This window comes from Microcebus murinus, chromosome 7 (genome assembly GCF_040939455.1).
Source record: "Microcebus murinus isolate Inina chromosome 7, M.murinus_Inina_mat1.0, whole genome shotgun sequence".
In the NCBI taxonomy this organism is placed as follows: Eukaryota; Metazoa; Chordata; class Mammalia; order Primates; family Cheirogaleidae; genus Microcebus; species Microcebus murinus.
The window spans coordinates 49,479,306-49,493,189 of record NC_134110.1 but is presented as its reverse complement, the minus strand read 5'-3'; the positions used below and the strand labels follow the sequence as shown (position 1 = coordinate 49,493,189).

The following is a 13,884-nucleotide window of genomic DNA, read 5'->3' as shown; positions in this document are numbered from 1 at the left end:
CACATAGGTAATTGAATCTAGAATGTTTTATTTATCCTATTCACATTTTTTAAGGTGCATAATAAAATACTTGCTCTAGGAAAAAAATCAGTTTTAAAAAATAGCAAAACTTTGAGACTAAAGCAAACAATTTGCATTTAGAATTATTTGTCACCTTTATTATTTTAGAATTGTTTTATGAATATTAAATAATTCATTTTTATTACTAGGCCTAGCCTTCCTATTACTTATTCTTTCCTAGCAATTACATTTTTGCCCGATTTCTTCCTTCAGTTACAGTCAACAATATATATATATATATATACACACACACACATGCTTATATATGTTATATGTTATATATATATACACATGTTATATGTTATACATAGCATGTACACATGTTTATAAAATATATGTTTATAGAATATATGTTACATGTTTATTTATATGATATGTATATGTATATATAAATGATATAAATTGAAATTCAATATTGTTATACTGTGCAACCAGAATATAAATATAGTTTCAGCCAAAACATCCTAATATTCAAAAAGACAAACAGCCATGTTATAAACAGAGTGAAAACTGCCCCATTACTTTCAGGAAAGGGACCATAACAAATATTTCATTTCTGATCTACCAATAAATTTCTTTAAACTGCACGTGGAACTTGCCTGAAAATTAGGAGGAGGACCTGGTGTGCATCACAGGTCAGGTCAGATTTTACCAGGGCTCCATCCAGCATAATGGGGAACCTAACTAAGCCCCAGATTTCTAGACATATAGTCTGGTGAAAATAGTACCACTTCCACCATCAGGAGCACTGAAAATTGACTAGAGTGAAATATTAAGTTGAACCATATGACATTGTCATTGTTTTGCTCCAAATGGCAAAATATTAACAATTTCCTATGGTTTACCTTTAACATGCTGGCTCAACTGTGCCTTTCAAGCAAATTAGTGGCATCAGTGACTGAGGCCAAAAGACGAATGCTGTAACAAATTCTTCTACTAGGGTCTAATGAGTCAGAACTCTAAGAATATAGAGAAATAGGAAACAATTTGCATTGTGTCAATAAAAGGCTGCATTAGTGAAGGCTAGTCAAGGACTGGGTTCCATTCTGTGGCCTGTGTTCCTTAATCACTTAGCTGAGAAACTGGCGAGTGCTTTTTAAGTCATCACCCCACATGTCTCTTGGAAAATTCCACCTGTTACGTTCTAATAAAACAAGCCTTCTTTTAGCCAACTCTGCCATAAGGACCGATTTAACAGAGTTAGTTACACCACAATTATCCAAAACGCGCTGAGAAAATCCAAATTAATAACATGGTTTCGCTGTTTTCATCTATAATTTCTCGCAAGTGCTGAGGAACCATACTGGCTTTGTATATACGGGTGTACCTTTGCTTCTGAAAAGCTGGTCAAGCAAAATTTTTATAGTATGAATCACTGAACAAGGATAATGCACCAGTTAGAATATAAGGAATCATTTACAAGGTAAAAATTCACTTTACGGAAAATGTCAAAAACAGTATAATTGTACTTAAGACAGCACACTGTTCTTATACACCAATAACGTTATCAAATATCCATAGCATCTCCCTCATTGAACAAAAAAACAAATTCATATATATATAGGAAGAAAGACTAAAGTTTCAAATGCAAGTGATGTTCATGGGGCAATGTAAACCTGCCTGGCCTCCTATGAGAAGGGAAGGGAAACATGCACGTCACCTTGGTGTCATTCCATCAGGCCCTAAAATCAACTAAGCTGGGTAACCATCGTTAAAAAGGGAAACACCAGTTAATTTTTTTAATGTTTGCATTTCAATTTCTTATTTGTTAATTTCAACACTTTAGGAGTCCTCTGTTCCTCTGTCAGAAGTGACTAAAGTAGCCTTGGGAGGGTGTAACAACACATAGAACTGAGGGAAATTTTACTGGTAGCCAACAAAGAGAAAAATTTAAAAAAGGAAAATAAAAAAAGAATAGGGATGCTAAAGAAATTATTTAAAAATATAAATTTAAGCAAAATATACACTGTTTTCACTTGGCCTACAGTAAAAATACATTCTAGGTTACAGAAAATGAGACATTGCCACATATAAAAATGTGATGGCTTGATACAGATCTCTTGCCTTTCCTTCCAGAATTTCCTGATTATTTTTGCCATTACACATAATGTCTTTAGTAACTATTTATAATAAAATCTTTCCTTGGACAAATACTGAATAACTATATCATTTGTATTAGACCATCTCCTTAATATAACTAGAATATAGCAATGACTCACCTAAATGAATTCAATATAGTTACATGAAAAAGATAAAAAATCCTATATGGAAAAGCAGGACTCATGAAGAAATAAGAAAGAAATAATTCAATTCATTAAGGTTATCCTTCCATCAAAATGAAGAGGAAATGGCTTATCCTCATATATTAATGTCAAGGTGATTATAAAAATGGAAATATTTTAAATAGCAAAGGAATGAAGATAAAATACCTAAAAGTGAATATAGATCTAGATACATTAATATTGAAAAAAACTTATATTTTTCAGAACAAAGGAAGTTTTAGATCTTGCTGATTTATTGTTATTATGAAGAGATGTAATGGGTCATAGTTAAAAACTACTCAACCAGCATCTTTAGTGCCTGAAAGAAACTATGATTTAATTAGATTATCATCTTTTCAAATTTCAGTTCCTTCTTCCACTCAACAGACATTTAGAATGCATATGACTCACTGACTCCTTATGTTGAATAGAGCACTTAATAATATACATTGCAAAGAATGTTAAACTGCTAAAACTTCAAAGAAGTATCAAAAAGGTCATTTGGGTTTTAATTTTTGTTGTGGAGGCAGGGGCATGTTCTCCTTGGTTGCTGTTTTTAAAAAATCCTGCTTAATTTAGTTGACTCTACTTTGAAGTAGCTATAGAAAAAATAATTTTTTACTGGAACGATATCATCATAATTTTTCAGAGTGACATATTATGTAAATATAAGCACATTTGCAATACTTCCAAGTGGAAGAAACTCCCCTAGCAAGTCATAAGTTAGATACCGTTAAGACCATAGCCACCCTCAAGTTATTATCTCTAAGACAAATAACAGATTGCACGATGTTTTACTGTGTGCCAAGAACTTTTCCAGTTAACATTTTCACTTGAAAAAATAGATCACATACTTGTAAAATCATACCCAGCATTGACTTCATAAGGCATGTGGCTTTAGAGTGCTTTTTACAATTATTAATTCTATTAGTCAACTAGCAGGAGGCTAATGCAATTGTCTTAGAAGACGTTCGGAAGACACAGAAGACATTTTGAGAGCTGATCTGTACATCTGCAAAACAAAGCAAAAAAAATATTTTCCTTCCTAAATGATGTAAACATACCTTCATGTTTCACACCTAAAACACATTAATATGCCAGCACCATAAGCTGCTTGAAAGATATCTGATAAAAGAATGAGCAGATCTTGAGCAAGATCCTTTCCCTCCCCTGGGTTTTAATAAAGCAACAGAGAAGGAGGAACATGATATAAAAGATTTTAGGACAAGAAGTCATTTCCATAACAGACTACGATGTTGATGAAATTATTTAACCTCTAAAACACCCTCAACCTTAATGACTATAATACTTACCTACATTAGGGGGGAGAGTTCTTAATTTGTAAATACCAGCAATGGCTTTTATAGGGAAAATTTTAAACTGTTAAAACATTTAATCACATCAATGAATCAAAGTCATCAGTCTTGGCAACTCTATTTTAAACTTGATCAGTCTACTACGTAGCAATAATCATCGTACAGACCACAAAAAGAAAAAAGTTCAAAATGCCAGTTAAGGTAGGTCCATTCTAAACTGCCATTTTAGACAATGGGGCTAGAAATGATTGGACAAAAGGAGTTGAAGAATTTAAACAAGAGCTATAAGGCTCAAAATTGCTAATTTAAGTCCTCTATTTAATTGTGAGGTAAATAATTGTCCTCTTGGGGGTAATAGTGAGCAGGTCCACATTTATATTACTCTCCACCTATACAAATACACAAATGCTCCTTAAAAGCCCATATAATATGAATGCATATTATATGTCAAGATATATAGGTTAGAAATATAGTCAGCTTCCCCAAAATGCTCTATTTGTGTTAATTTTCATTGTTGAGATATAAGACATTCCAGCTGCAAAAATTATGCATTTCTACTCTTAATTAACTATATTTCCTTTTAAATTGAAACAAATCTAAAAGCTTTCTTTGGTTTCTTAGCAAAAGCATTTGCTATTATTAAAAAGCAGGAGAGTGCACTAGTTCTATGTTATAGTATCATTTAGACCGATTTATACAGTGGAAATAATCAGCATTAGAGGTTAAATTCTGATAACTACTATTTCTCACTTACATATATAAGGAAAAAATTCTTCTATAGAAGACTGAATCACAATCTCAGGAGGGCACTCTCACAGCAAAAGGGATTTTAGTTTTCTATTATTACCTAGATATTGTGAATTGTCCACATATAATTTGGTTATTTTTCATATGTGTATGTATAGTTATAGAAAATACATAACTATACATATAAATATATACACACATACATTTATGAAATATTCTTACACCAGATAACCTTGCAATAGATAATCAAATAAATTATTTAACCAAAGAAATAATCAACTATTACAGTAATTTATGGAGCTTAGATTATACATCATCCAAATGCAGATAAAAACTATGGTTTATTTCCAATAGATGAGAAACTCTTTGAAGGTAAGAGATGTGAATTCTATGTTCTTTGTAGTATCTTGACCCTAAACACAGTAAAGAATCAAAACCTAAGGAAGAAGAATAGTATGGAAATCATGTGTCCAGTTTCTGGATCTAATTCAAATCACCTGCTGATGTGATCAAGGGCAAGTCCCTTTGCTTCTCTGAACCTCTATTCTTATCGGTATAATGAGGGAATTAAATCATTTTTAAACTTCCTCCTGCCTCTGTAATATTATAATGGTCCTTAGTAATGGAATTTCAGGTTTACCTTAGAAAACCTTTGTCCAATTTTGTTGAAAGACTATAAAATATTAAACCACTGAGTACCAAAAGTGGTCTAAACACCACTGATGCCTATCCTTTACTCAGTTATTCATTTCCCCCAACATTCACTCATTCAATAAATATATATCCAGCATCAGCTATTTGCCAGATACATTAAGTATAATGATTTTAATTTTATTAGATGTCATTTAAGAAAAAAGGATCTGTTTCAAATTAAAGAAAATGATTATAAGGAACTCTTCATTTTCAAAGAAAATTAAGACTTTTGAGTATCTTTCAAAATATTATTTCATATATATGAATATATGTGTATATATATGAATATATGTGTGTATATATACATCCAGAAAAGACTGGAAAAAATTAAAGGGGAGGGGCAAGATTGTGTAATTTGAACTCAGTTTCAAATACCTCTGAGCATGATTTTTATTATAAGTAGCAGTTCTTATTTTCATAATATGTAATACCAGATGACATTTTCTTTTTGTTTTTCCGGATAATAAAACTTTCAAGTGTTTGAAATTAACACTTAACACAAAAAGAAAAGTCATGATGGGCTTCTTAATAAACATGTTTTCTTCCATGCTTGCTTGTATCATCAGCACAGGAAAATTTTGTTATTATTTATACATTTCATGAAGCTTTTAGAAAAAATATTTTAAAGGAAGAAAAAAATAGCAAAATGTTTCTTTTGATCAAAAGTCCCCACAAAGTATTTAAAGAATTAAGCAAGTGATAGCGAAATAAAAGGAAGGTCAAGTCTCAGGCCTATAGCAAACTAGATAGCTTCCATATGAACAATACATAAAAGTTCAGTTTTTAAAGAACATATGTGTTTTCTCGTTGGTTTAGAAGGAAAAAAAAAAAAACACTTGAATCCTGTCTCCTCCATATATACAGATCAAAATCAGATTGCTTAAGTGAACTATAAAATGCAAGAGAACATTGTTTATCCAATTCACAAACCCAAGAATTACTGAAAGAGTTTAAATGTCTTCTATTTCTTTAGATTCCAGGGCAATACTTCAATGGTAGATCACTTTTTTTTGTAAACTGCTTCAAACTTCATAAACTCAATGTCATATCCTGTTCTTTGCTATCCATTTCTATTTAATTTGCCCTCTGAAATGACTGTTCCTGATTCTTTAAAGGTAATTTTGGACATCTTAAATCCCGTTGAGATTTAAATGTCATCACCTTCAAACAACTCCCATCAAATAAATCTCTTATTAATTCACATCAAATTAATCCAAAATGATCACTTCTATTAACATATGCTTCAGAGCACAAAGCCCATTAATAGTCATCTGGACATTAGAACTAACCCAAGCCTCTCTGAGATAAAATGCACACTATTTAGATATCCTATTTCAAAGAGTTTTGATGCTGGCCCAAACACATTTTATTTGGCTTTTATTTCATCATGCTATGTTCTCTATATTTTAAATATCTCATTTCAAATGCCCTTGTCTAGGTAAAAGGAGATAGTGTGGTAAGTAATTATGTCCTATTTGCCAAACTGGGTCTTCATATATCCATGTACACGTTAGAAAAAAAATTTCATTAACCATTTACTTTTATAAGACAATTACAAAACTTTTCATTTTCCTTCAAATGCTTTATGCTAGAAGTGTAAAAGACACTGTAAAATATAGCTGGAAAACATGAAGCAGGTACCTATTTCACTAAATGGGATAACTAAAATAAAGCAAGTATACATCATGGATTATCTAAAGGAAAGGGAAATTGATTATTTTTCCTTTCATAATTGGCGAGAGGCAAATGTATTAAAAACTCTGACTTAAATAACATCACAATTTCACTATGCAAATTAAGAAACATTACCATTCATTTCCCCGTACATATGTAGTTTTTCTTTCAATTTCCTCTCAAAGGAAAAAAAAATTAAAATATCTATAATGGCAACTGTTGACTCAGACAGGCCAATCTGACTTTACATTTGCACATGGGCCAGTCTCAACTTCATCTCTTACTTCTTTGTTAAACTTAGAATATTTCAACCCATCCCTGGGAAAATAGCCAAGCATAGCACTGGAGTTCTGAAAGAGTATAAATATATCTATTTATCTTGATGGTTATGATGCGAATTGACATTTTATTGTATGTAAATTAGATTTTCATGGATAACAAAAAGAGCAAGTGGTGTGCTTTGTAGAAATGCCTCGGACTATCTTCCCAGAATTTGCCAAAAATATCTTTGTATACTAAAGGTAGTTTAATTTTTATGTATTGATGTTGGTTTTTCTGTTTTCCAGTCTATTATAAAATAGAAAAGAAAAATCTCAATTATTAAGTCCATCCGCCAATATAATTGGCTTAGTTCTCTCATAAGATATTTGCATGTCAATACTACAAATCCATTTGCTAAATTGACACACATAGATAGTATAGTGAATCTAATGGATGCTTACCGTGAAAATAACATACTTCAATTAGAATATTCACTGTCTTTAGAGCACCAGTAAGCCAAGTGTATTAGGCAAGGTGTTGTATTATTGTCATTATTATTAAGAGTGCCAACCTGAATATAAGATTAAAACAAATGTGAAGACATATTGAGAACTTATACTGTCAATGTACTCTGTGTGTGTGTGTGTGTGTGTGTGTGTGTGTGTGTGTGTGTGTGTATTTCTCCAAAATGAAGGGAAGTAATCTTGGGCCTTCCTATGCAACAGTTCTTCTTCATGAAACTAGGAAGTAACTCACAAACCACTGTGCTCACCACTACCAATGTACTAAGGATCAAACCACGGGAAACATTCAACAGTTAAGGCACAAACATCACAATGAGTCAGCACATACGTTCCCGCAACAAAAAGGATTTAGAAATAAGTTCAGAGTGTCAATATACATAGGTTTCAACAGGCCAAGGATCTTTGTTCTGTGTGTATTTTTTTAATTCCATTTAAATTAATAAATGGGACTGATACTGATACATGACTTTCATACTGTAAATAAGCATACACTATTGATAGAAAATTTTGGTCAGATATCACCCTATTTCATGCCAACTGCTTAATTTAACTCACTTACCATCATTTCTCCTCCTGATAAAAACAAATTATAAACACATACACACTGGAGTCATTGTTCACTTTAGTTAAGTACTATGAAATTTTCCAAAGAAAATTGATCTTTTTTTTAAAAAAAAACAAAAAAACCTATACTTGAAAGCAACTTCTGGTAGTAAGATAGACTGAAGCACTTTTTCCTGTCTTCTAGGATGAGAAAAGTTTTAGACATGGAAAAATATTATAAAATAAACACAGAATCCATTCATAATTTGGGTAACAGGCTTAGAAAGCTTCAGCAATAAGAGCGTTTTCTTTTCTCAATCCACTATGATACTTCAGAACATTCTGCCTCTGCTCCTCCCAAGTTGAGCTAAAGTCCACCTGTTTAATATGGTAACTGTTTAAACACACATGACAAGAAGTACAAGAATTTTCTCTACATTCTTCTAATGATATTAGCTTCCAAAAAAAATAAAATAAAAGGAGGTTCCTTGGTCAAATTAAGTTTAATGGAAACTGTATACTTTATATACCTCCCAGAGATCCACAACGTGCATTAGCAATTATAGCTCTAAGAAATCCTAGGGACTGGAGAGGGTGGAGTCTGTTCAATCTAGACTAGAATTTCCCAATCTCATTTGGCGTTATGTTACATAATGCCTTTTACCCAACACGACTAATGATCTGCTGAATACGTAGGGAGATGATGCTCTCAGATAGTATTGTTCAAGGAAGAAATATAACCAAGATTTTAAAGCATGTGTAATATGATTTAAAAAACCAATATTCCTTCATTAACTTGGCAAGAGAACTAAGATGTTTTGTTCTGAGGTGGACTGTTTTGAAGGGTTTGTATTTGGTTTTTGGGTTTTTTCCTAGCATAGTTAAAAACATTAAAAGATTAGGATGTGTCAACACAAAAGATTAAGAATCACAATTTTTTAAAGAATTTGTAATGGTAAAGGATTATAGATAGAACACTGAATTTTAAAAAGGTAGAAGATGTTTATGTACAATAAAATCCCAGATGTCCAAATTATACATTCATAAACACATATCGGTATAAGCCCAATGTTATTGCTGAGCTAAATAGATGATACAGCTATCACTGCATAAAGAAGCCCTAACTTTTTCTCACTTGTTTCTAATACTTTCCAACTACAGCGATCAGTTTAAAACCCTGTATTCTAAATTTGTCTCATTCTGTTATAATAACTTAAATTTTATCTGATTAAAATTAAGTCAGGAACCAAAACATGGCAAAGAGTCTAACAAAATATGGAATGTGTAAAAGGTGTTAGAGAAAGACCCAGAACTGCATTGAGGGAAGTGTAGAGTTCATCTAGTTACAATCAATAGCTCTAAAATGCTTGCAGATACCTAAGAAAATCTATCTAGTGCACATGCTCCTTCCTGGTTATTAAAAAATCCCTTTCCTCCAACTCTACTGAGTCTGTGTCCCCAGATTCATGCATACCAACAACGAAGGATAGAAAACCAATACCTGGAATCATAGTCAATACCCACGTGCCTAGGTCAGAGCCAGTCTTTGATTGTGTCCCTATGCAGCATATGTTTCTGGGTGATGCAGAAGAAGAGAAATTATGTATACATGGAGTAGACTCCTATCTCACTCTTTCAAATCTCAGGCAGATCCCATAGCTTTCTGGAGTTTTGGATTTTGTTTTATTGTTATTCTGCTCCCCTTACCCCCAAAGATTAAAACAAAAGATTAGAAAGAAAGATATATAATATGATATAATATAATATAATAGGCTAGGTAGATGACAAAGTAAATCTGAAACAGGAAATTAATCTTAAATCAGTGTTAAACACAAATCCAGACATGGTGGTGAGGTCACTGTGAGTTTCAAGCCTGAGTTGATGACCATATATCCAGGTTTCTTCTGGGCCTTCACAGACTCTACTTTACATATTCACATATTAGAGAAAGAACAGTGAGTTTATACCTATGTGTGGAACTACAGAATTAAGACAGAAACTGGCTCACTTGTTAAGTATTTCATGTAGGTAATCTAGTCAATCTTCACTTTCAAGTTCAATATAAACTTAAGAATCCATCTAAACACTATACACACACGCACCTTTAGAAAAGATTTTCACCACCTGCAACCCAATTAGCAATTTCTTTTCTCCATCAATCTTCTTGTGGACATCTGTCATAACAGAGTAAGGGAAAAATATATATATAATTCCAGATTCAGGTGTTTTACAAATAGTTTCTCCAAAATCTAAATGAATGTTGAAAGACACCGAAAGTCAGAACTAGACTTTTTTTAAGGCTCACAATTTTCAATGTTGATGAAATTCTAACCTGAATCTTCACTTAGTAACAAAAATATAACCATGTTATTGTTACCATAAGCCAGGCACTGTGCCAAGAGTGCATTCTCTCATTTGATTTTACTTTTAATTAGCAATCCTTTGAATAAAGTTACTATAAGCACCCACATTTTACAGACAATGCAACTAAGAGATGGAGAAGTTAAACCACTTGCCTAGGCATGGTCCTAGCACACAAACGAGCTGCAACTGAAGGAGTCTAAAGCCATTCTAGACCACTTGGTTTCCCATTACATTTCTCTTACACTTTATACTGTTTTATAAACAACAGTTAAGCAATGCATAAATTGCATAACATTTTAAGAAACTTACAAGAAAATACAACCTGCGTGAAGTCATTTTACAAAGACTATTATCGGGCATACTTGTGGGGTTCTACAGTTGTTTCAAGTGAATATACAATCTTCCCAGCATTCTCAAGGACTACTAGGTTATCCTAACTTTTGGATTTTCCTCATAACACCTAACCCATCACTAATATTACCACACTATACAAGTCTCTAAAATAGATTCACTCCTACAAAGCTGCCTACAATTTACACAAGCAGAAATTAGTCTTCTCCACTATCGTGTGGTACCTTAGGTATATCTCTTTTTAAGATATTTGTCACACCACACTGTAATTATGAGTTGAAGTTGTAGCTACCCCACTAGGCTATGAAGTCCTCCAACCCACAAAATATTAATATTATTATTGATAATTCAAGATGTATTAATATATTATAGATCTAATCATATGTATATTAATCAAAATATTGATATATAATAATCAATATATAAATAGCTATATGTCATCAATAATTCTGAAGCCTTTTTCAGGTGCAGCACATCTGAGGCTAGAACACGTTTTCATCATTAGCACTGGCACACCATGATGATGATTATTGCAGGGAAATAATTGCATAGTAGCACACTGGCACAGGAACATGTCAGTTTTTAAAAAGCTAGATGATATTAATATGGCTCTTCCCACAGAGACAGGCACTAAGGACCTAAGACAGTGTAGGCACTCATGAAGTTCTTATCACATGGATGGATGTTGATAAACTTAGAAATTTCTGCATATTGCTTATCTCTTAAAGGAAGACCTGAGTCTCTTAACCTTATCTAGACTATGATAATAAAAACTAGAATAATACTAAAGTCTCATCAAAATAATAACAAACCAAATCAAGACATACAGGTTATAGAGGCATTGATTTTATCTTTATTTAAGCTGAAATAAGAATTAAATATCATAGCTCTAGATCTATGGACATAGAGCAACTAATGCACAAGTAGTGAGAAATAAGAATTATTAAATTTATTTTTTGAAACTGTGAATCACAACCATTATGGTTTGATTGGGGTTCTATAAATGTCAATATACACATCAGAAATATGTGGACTGATTATACAGTTAGAGGGAAGTTCATCTAAAAGTTAGCACACTTTCTATCTACTGATAATTCTACAATAATGTTATTGTAATCAGTAAAATGAACTTTTATAGTATAGTATATCTGCATAATTATTTATATTCTATACACAAATACCATATGGTACTTAGTATGTTTATTAAATATATAATACTATAAATATATGCATTTATATATATACATTTTATTTATAAATTTTTCACTATGCATTCTCTAACATTCCAAATTCAAAATATTCTGTATAAATAACATAATATGTAAAAATAAATTAAAGTTTATCTTTTAAAAGAATAGTCTAGAACTTAAAAAGAATACAGAAAAGCATCAAACATGTGGGTCAGACTCCTAGCAACTTAAAACATCTGGAAGGACACAAAACCAGAGGTTTAATTTTAAAATGCACACACACAAACACACACACAAATGCTGATAGCATCATTAACTGAACTGTTCAAACTGGAAAAAATCTGAATATACATCAACAGAGTAGATATTTTTTTTAAAAAGTTGTGGTATATGACTATACAATGGAATATCTGATCATGAAACAGAATCGTATACTACATAAATGAACAAACTATACATGACATGACTGAATCTCTCACACATGATGTTGAGTGTGAGACATCAGACACAAAGCAAGACATAATTTTAACGCATATATATGCTATACTTTATGTGAAGTTTAAAAACAAGCAAAACTGATCTAAGGTGTTAGCAGGCAGGAGAATTATAGATTCCTGGGGGGAAAAACAGAAACCAGAGGAGATACAAAGGGCTCCTAGAGTACCAGCAATATTGTCTCTCTTGACATGAGCAAGTCACACAAGTGTATTTATTTTGTAATTCATTGAGCTACGGACTTAAGATGTGTGCACTTTTCAGTTAGTGCGTGTATGCATGTGTGTGTGTGTGTGGTTTTTCAGTGAAACAGCAGTTGCTCTGTAGAGAGCACGGAGTAATATGTTGAGAAGAAACCTTTCAGCTGCTATATTGTGATGAGCTAACCCAGCAACGCAATGGAGTGGAATGTTGTCATTGGCTCTTCAGGCTGAATAACAGGGCAGAATGGGCCAGGAAGTACCAAAGCAGGCGAAAAGGTGGTAAACGAAGGAACAGAAGAGAAATTAAAAGAGAAGAAAATAAAGAGCTCTGGACAAAAGGGATTTGGAAGGATGAAAAGTCTGAAAAGAGAAATGAAGGACAAAAACAAAAGCAGAAAGCAATAGACAGCCTAATAGGGGAGGAGATAATCAGAGACAAGCAAAGAGGAGAGAGAAAAGTCCTGTCTATTTCTGGTGGTTTTGGTGGTGGTCGTGGAAGGGGTGAAGCAGATACACACTTGTAGTTATTAAATTTATCATAAGGCTACACTGCCTTAATTACACTACAGAGACAAACTAAGAAAAGTTGGAAGAGAACTAATATTTGTTAAGTGCCTATTATGCACCACCCATTTGCTAACTAACTGGCTCACACAATTTCGCCAAAAGCCTGCAAGTTATCTGTGAGTCTCATTTTATAAATGAGAAAACTAAAGGGGTAAACGGAACCTGCTTACCTTAGAAGACTAGATGGAATAGATGAAAACAGCGAATAAAACAATACTGTGAGCCTTTTTCAGAGAATTCACACATCTAAGTTCTGAATATTCCTCTAAGGCTGAATAAATGTGTTTTAAATGAAGTGTGTCAGATTCTACCTTTATCTAAGGTAGCTGCAGTAAATCTATGTAACATGGTAGGCCAAGGAATTCTGTCCCACAAATAGAATAAATATGGGTGCTTGCTCATCTTGCATGAAAAAGACAAGTTAATAGGTAAAATTCTATCCATTTTAAACTTTCCACTTAGTTAATTTTTTTAAGACTTTCGCGTCTATTATCAAATGGCTTCTAATGTGCACTAGTAACTGACCAAAAATAAGTAAATAAATGAATGAACAGGCAGCATACAAATGTTAATAAGAAAAGTTAATATTATTCTTTAAAACTATTTCACGTGGCAGTTAGTCTGTTTTGTAGATA

At 32.5% G+C, this 13,884-nt stretch overlaps 1 protein-coding gene across 7 annotated transcripts in view; it reads right to left on the bottom strand.

The window, feature by feature from the left end:
* The window catches only part of TRPS1 (transcriptional repressor GATA binding 1), a 239,671-nt gene that overhangs the window by 192,047 nt on the left and 33,740 nt on the right, over positions 1-13,884 (bottom strand). For 2 of the 7 annotated variants that reach the window (XM_076005064.1, XM_076005063.1), the window contains exons 2-3: positions 10,182-10,253; positions 3,176-3,333 (exon numbers count right to left, since the gene is read on the bottom strand). The exons of 2 other annotated variants lie outside the window; for them this stretch is intronic. In XM_076005064.1, coding sequence (XP_075861179.1) covers positions 3,176-3,212 — 37 coding nt within the window. In that variant the 5' untranslated portion in view covers positions 3,213-3,333; positions 10,182-10,253. The remainder of the gene's footprint in view (positions 1-3,175; positions 3,334-10,181; positions 10,254-13,884) is intronic. 3 more of the 7 variants (XM_012751123.3, XM_076005065.1, XM_012751128.3) reach the window with 2 other exon arrangements.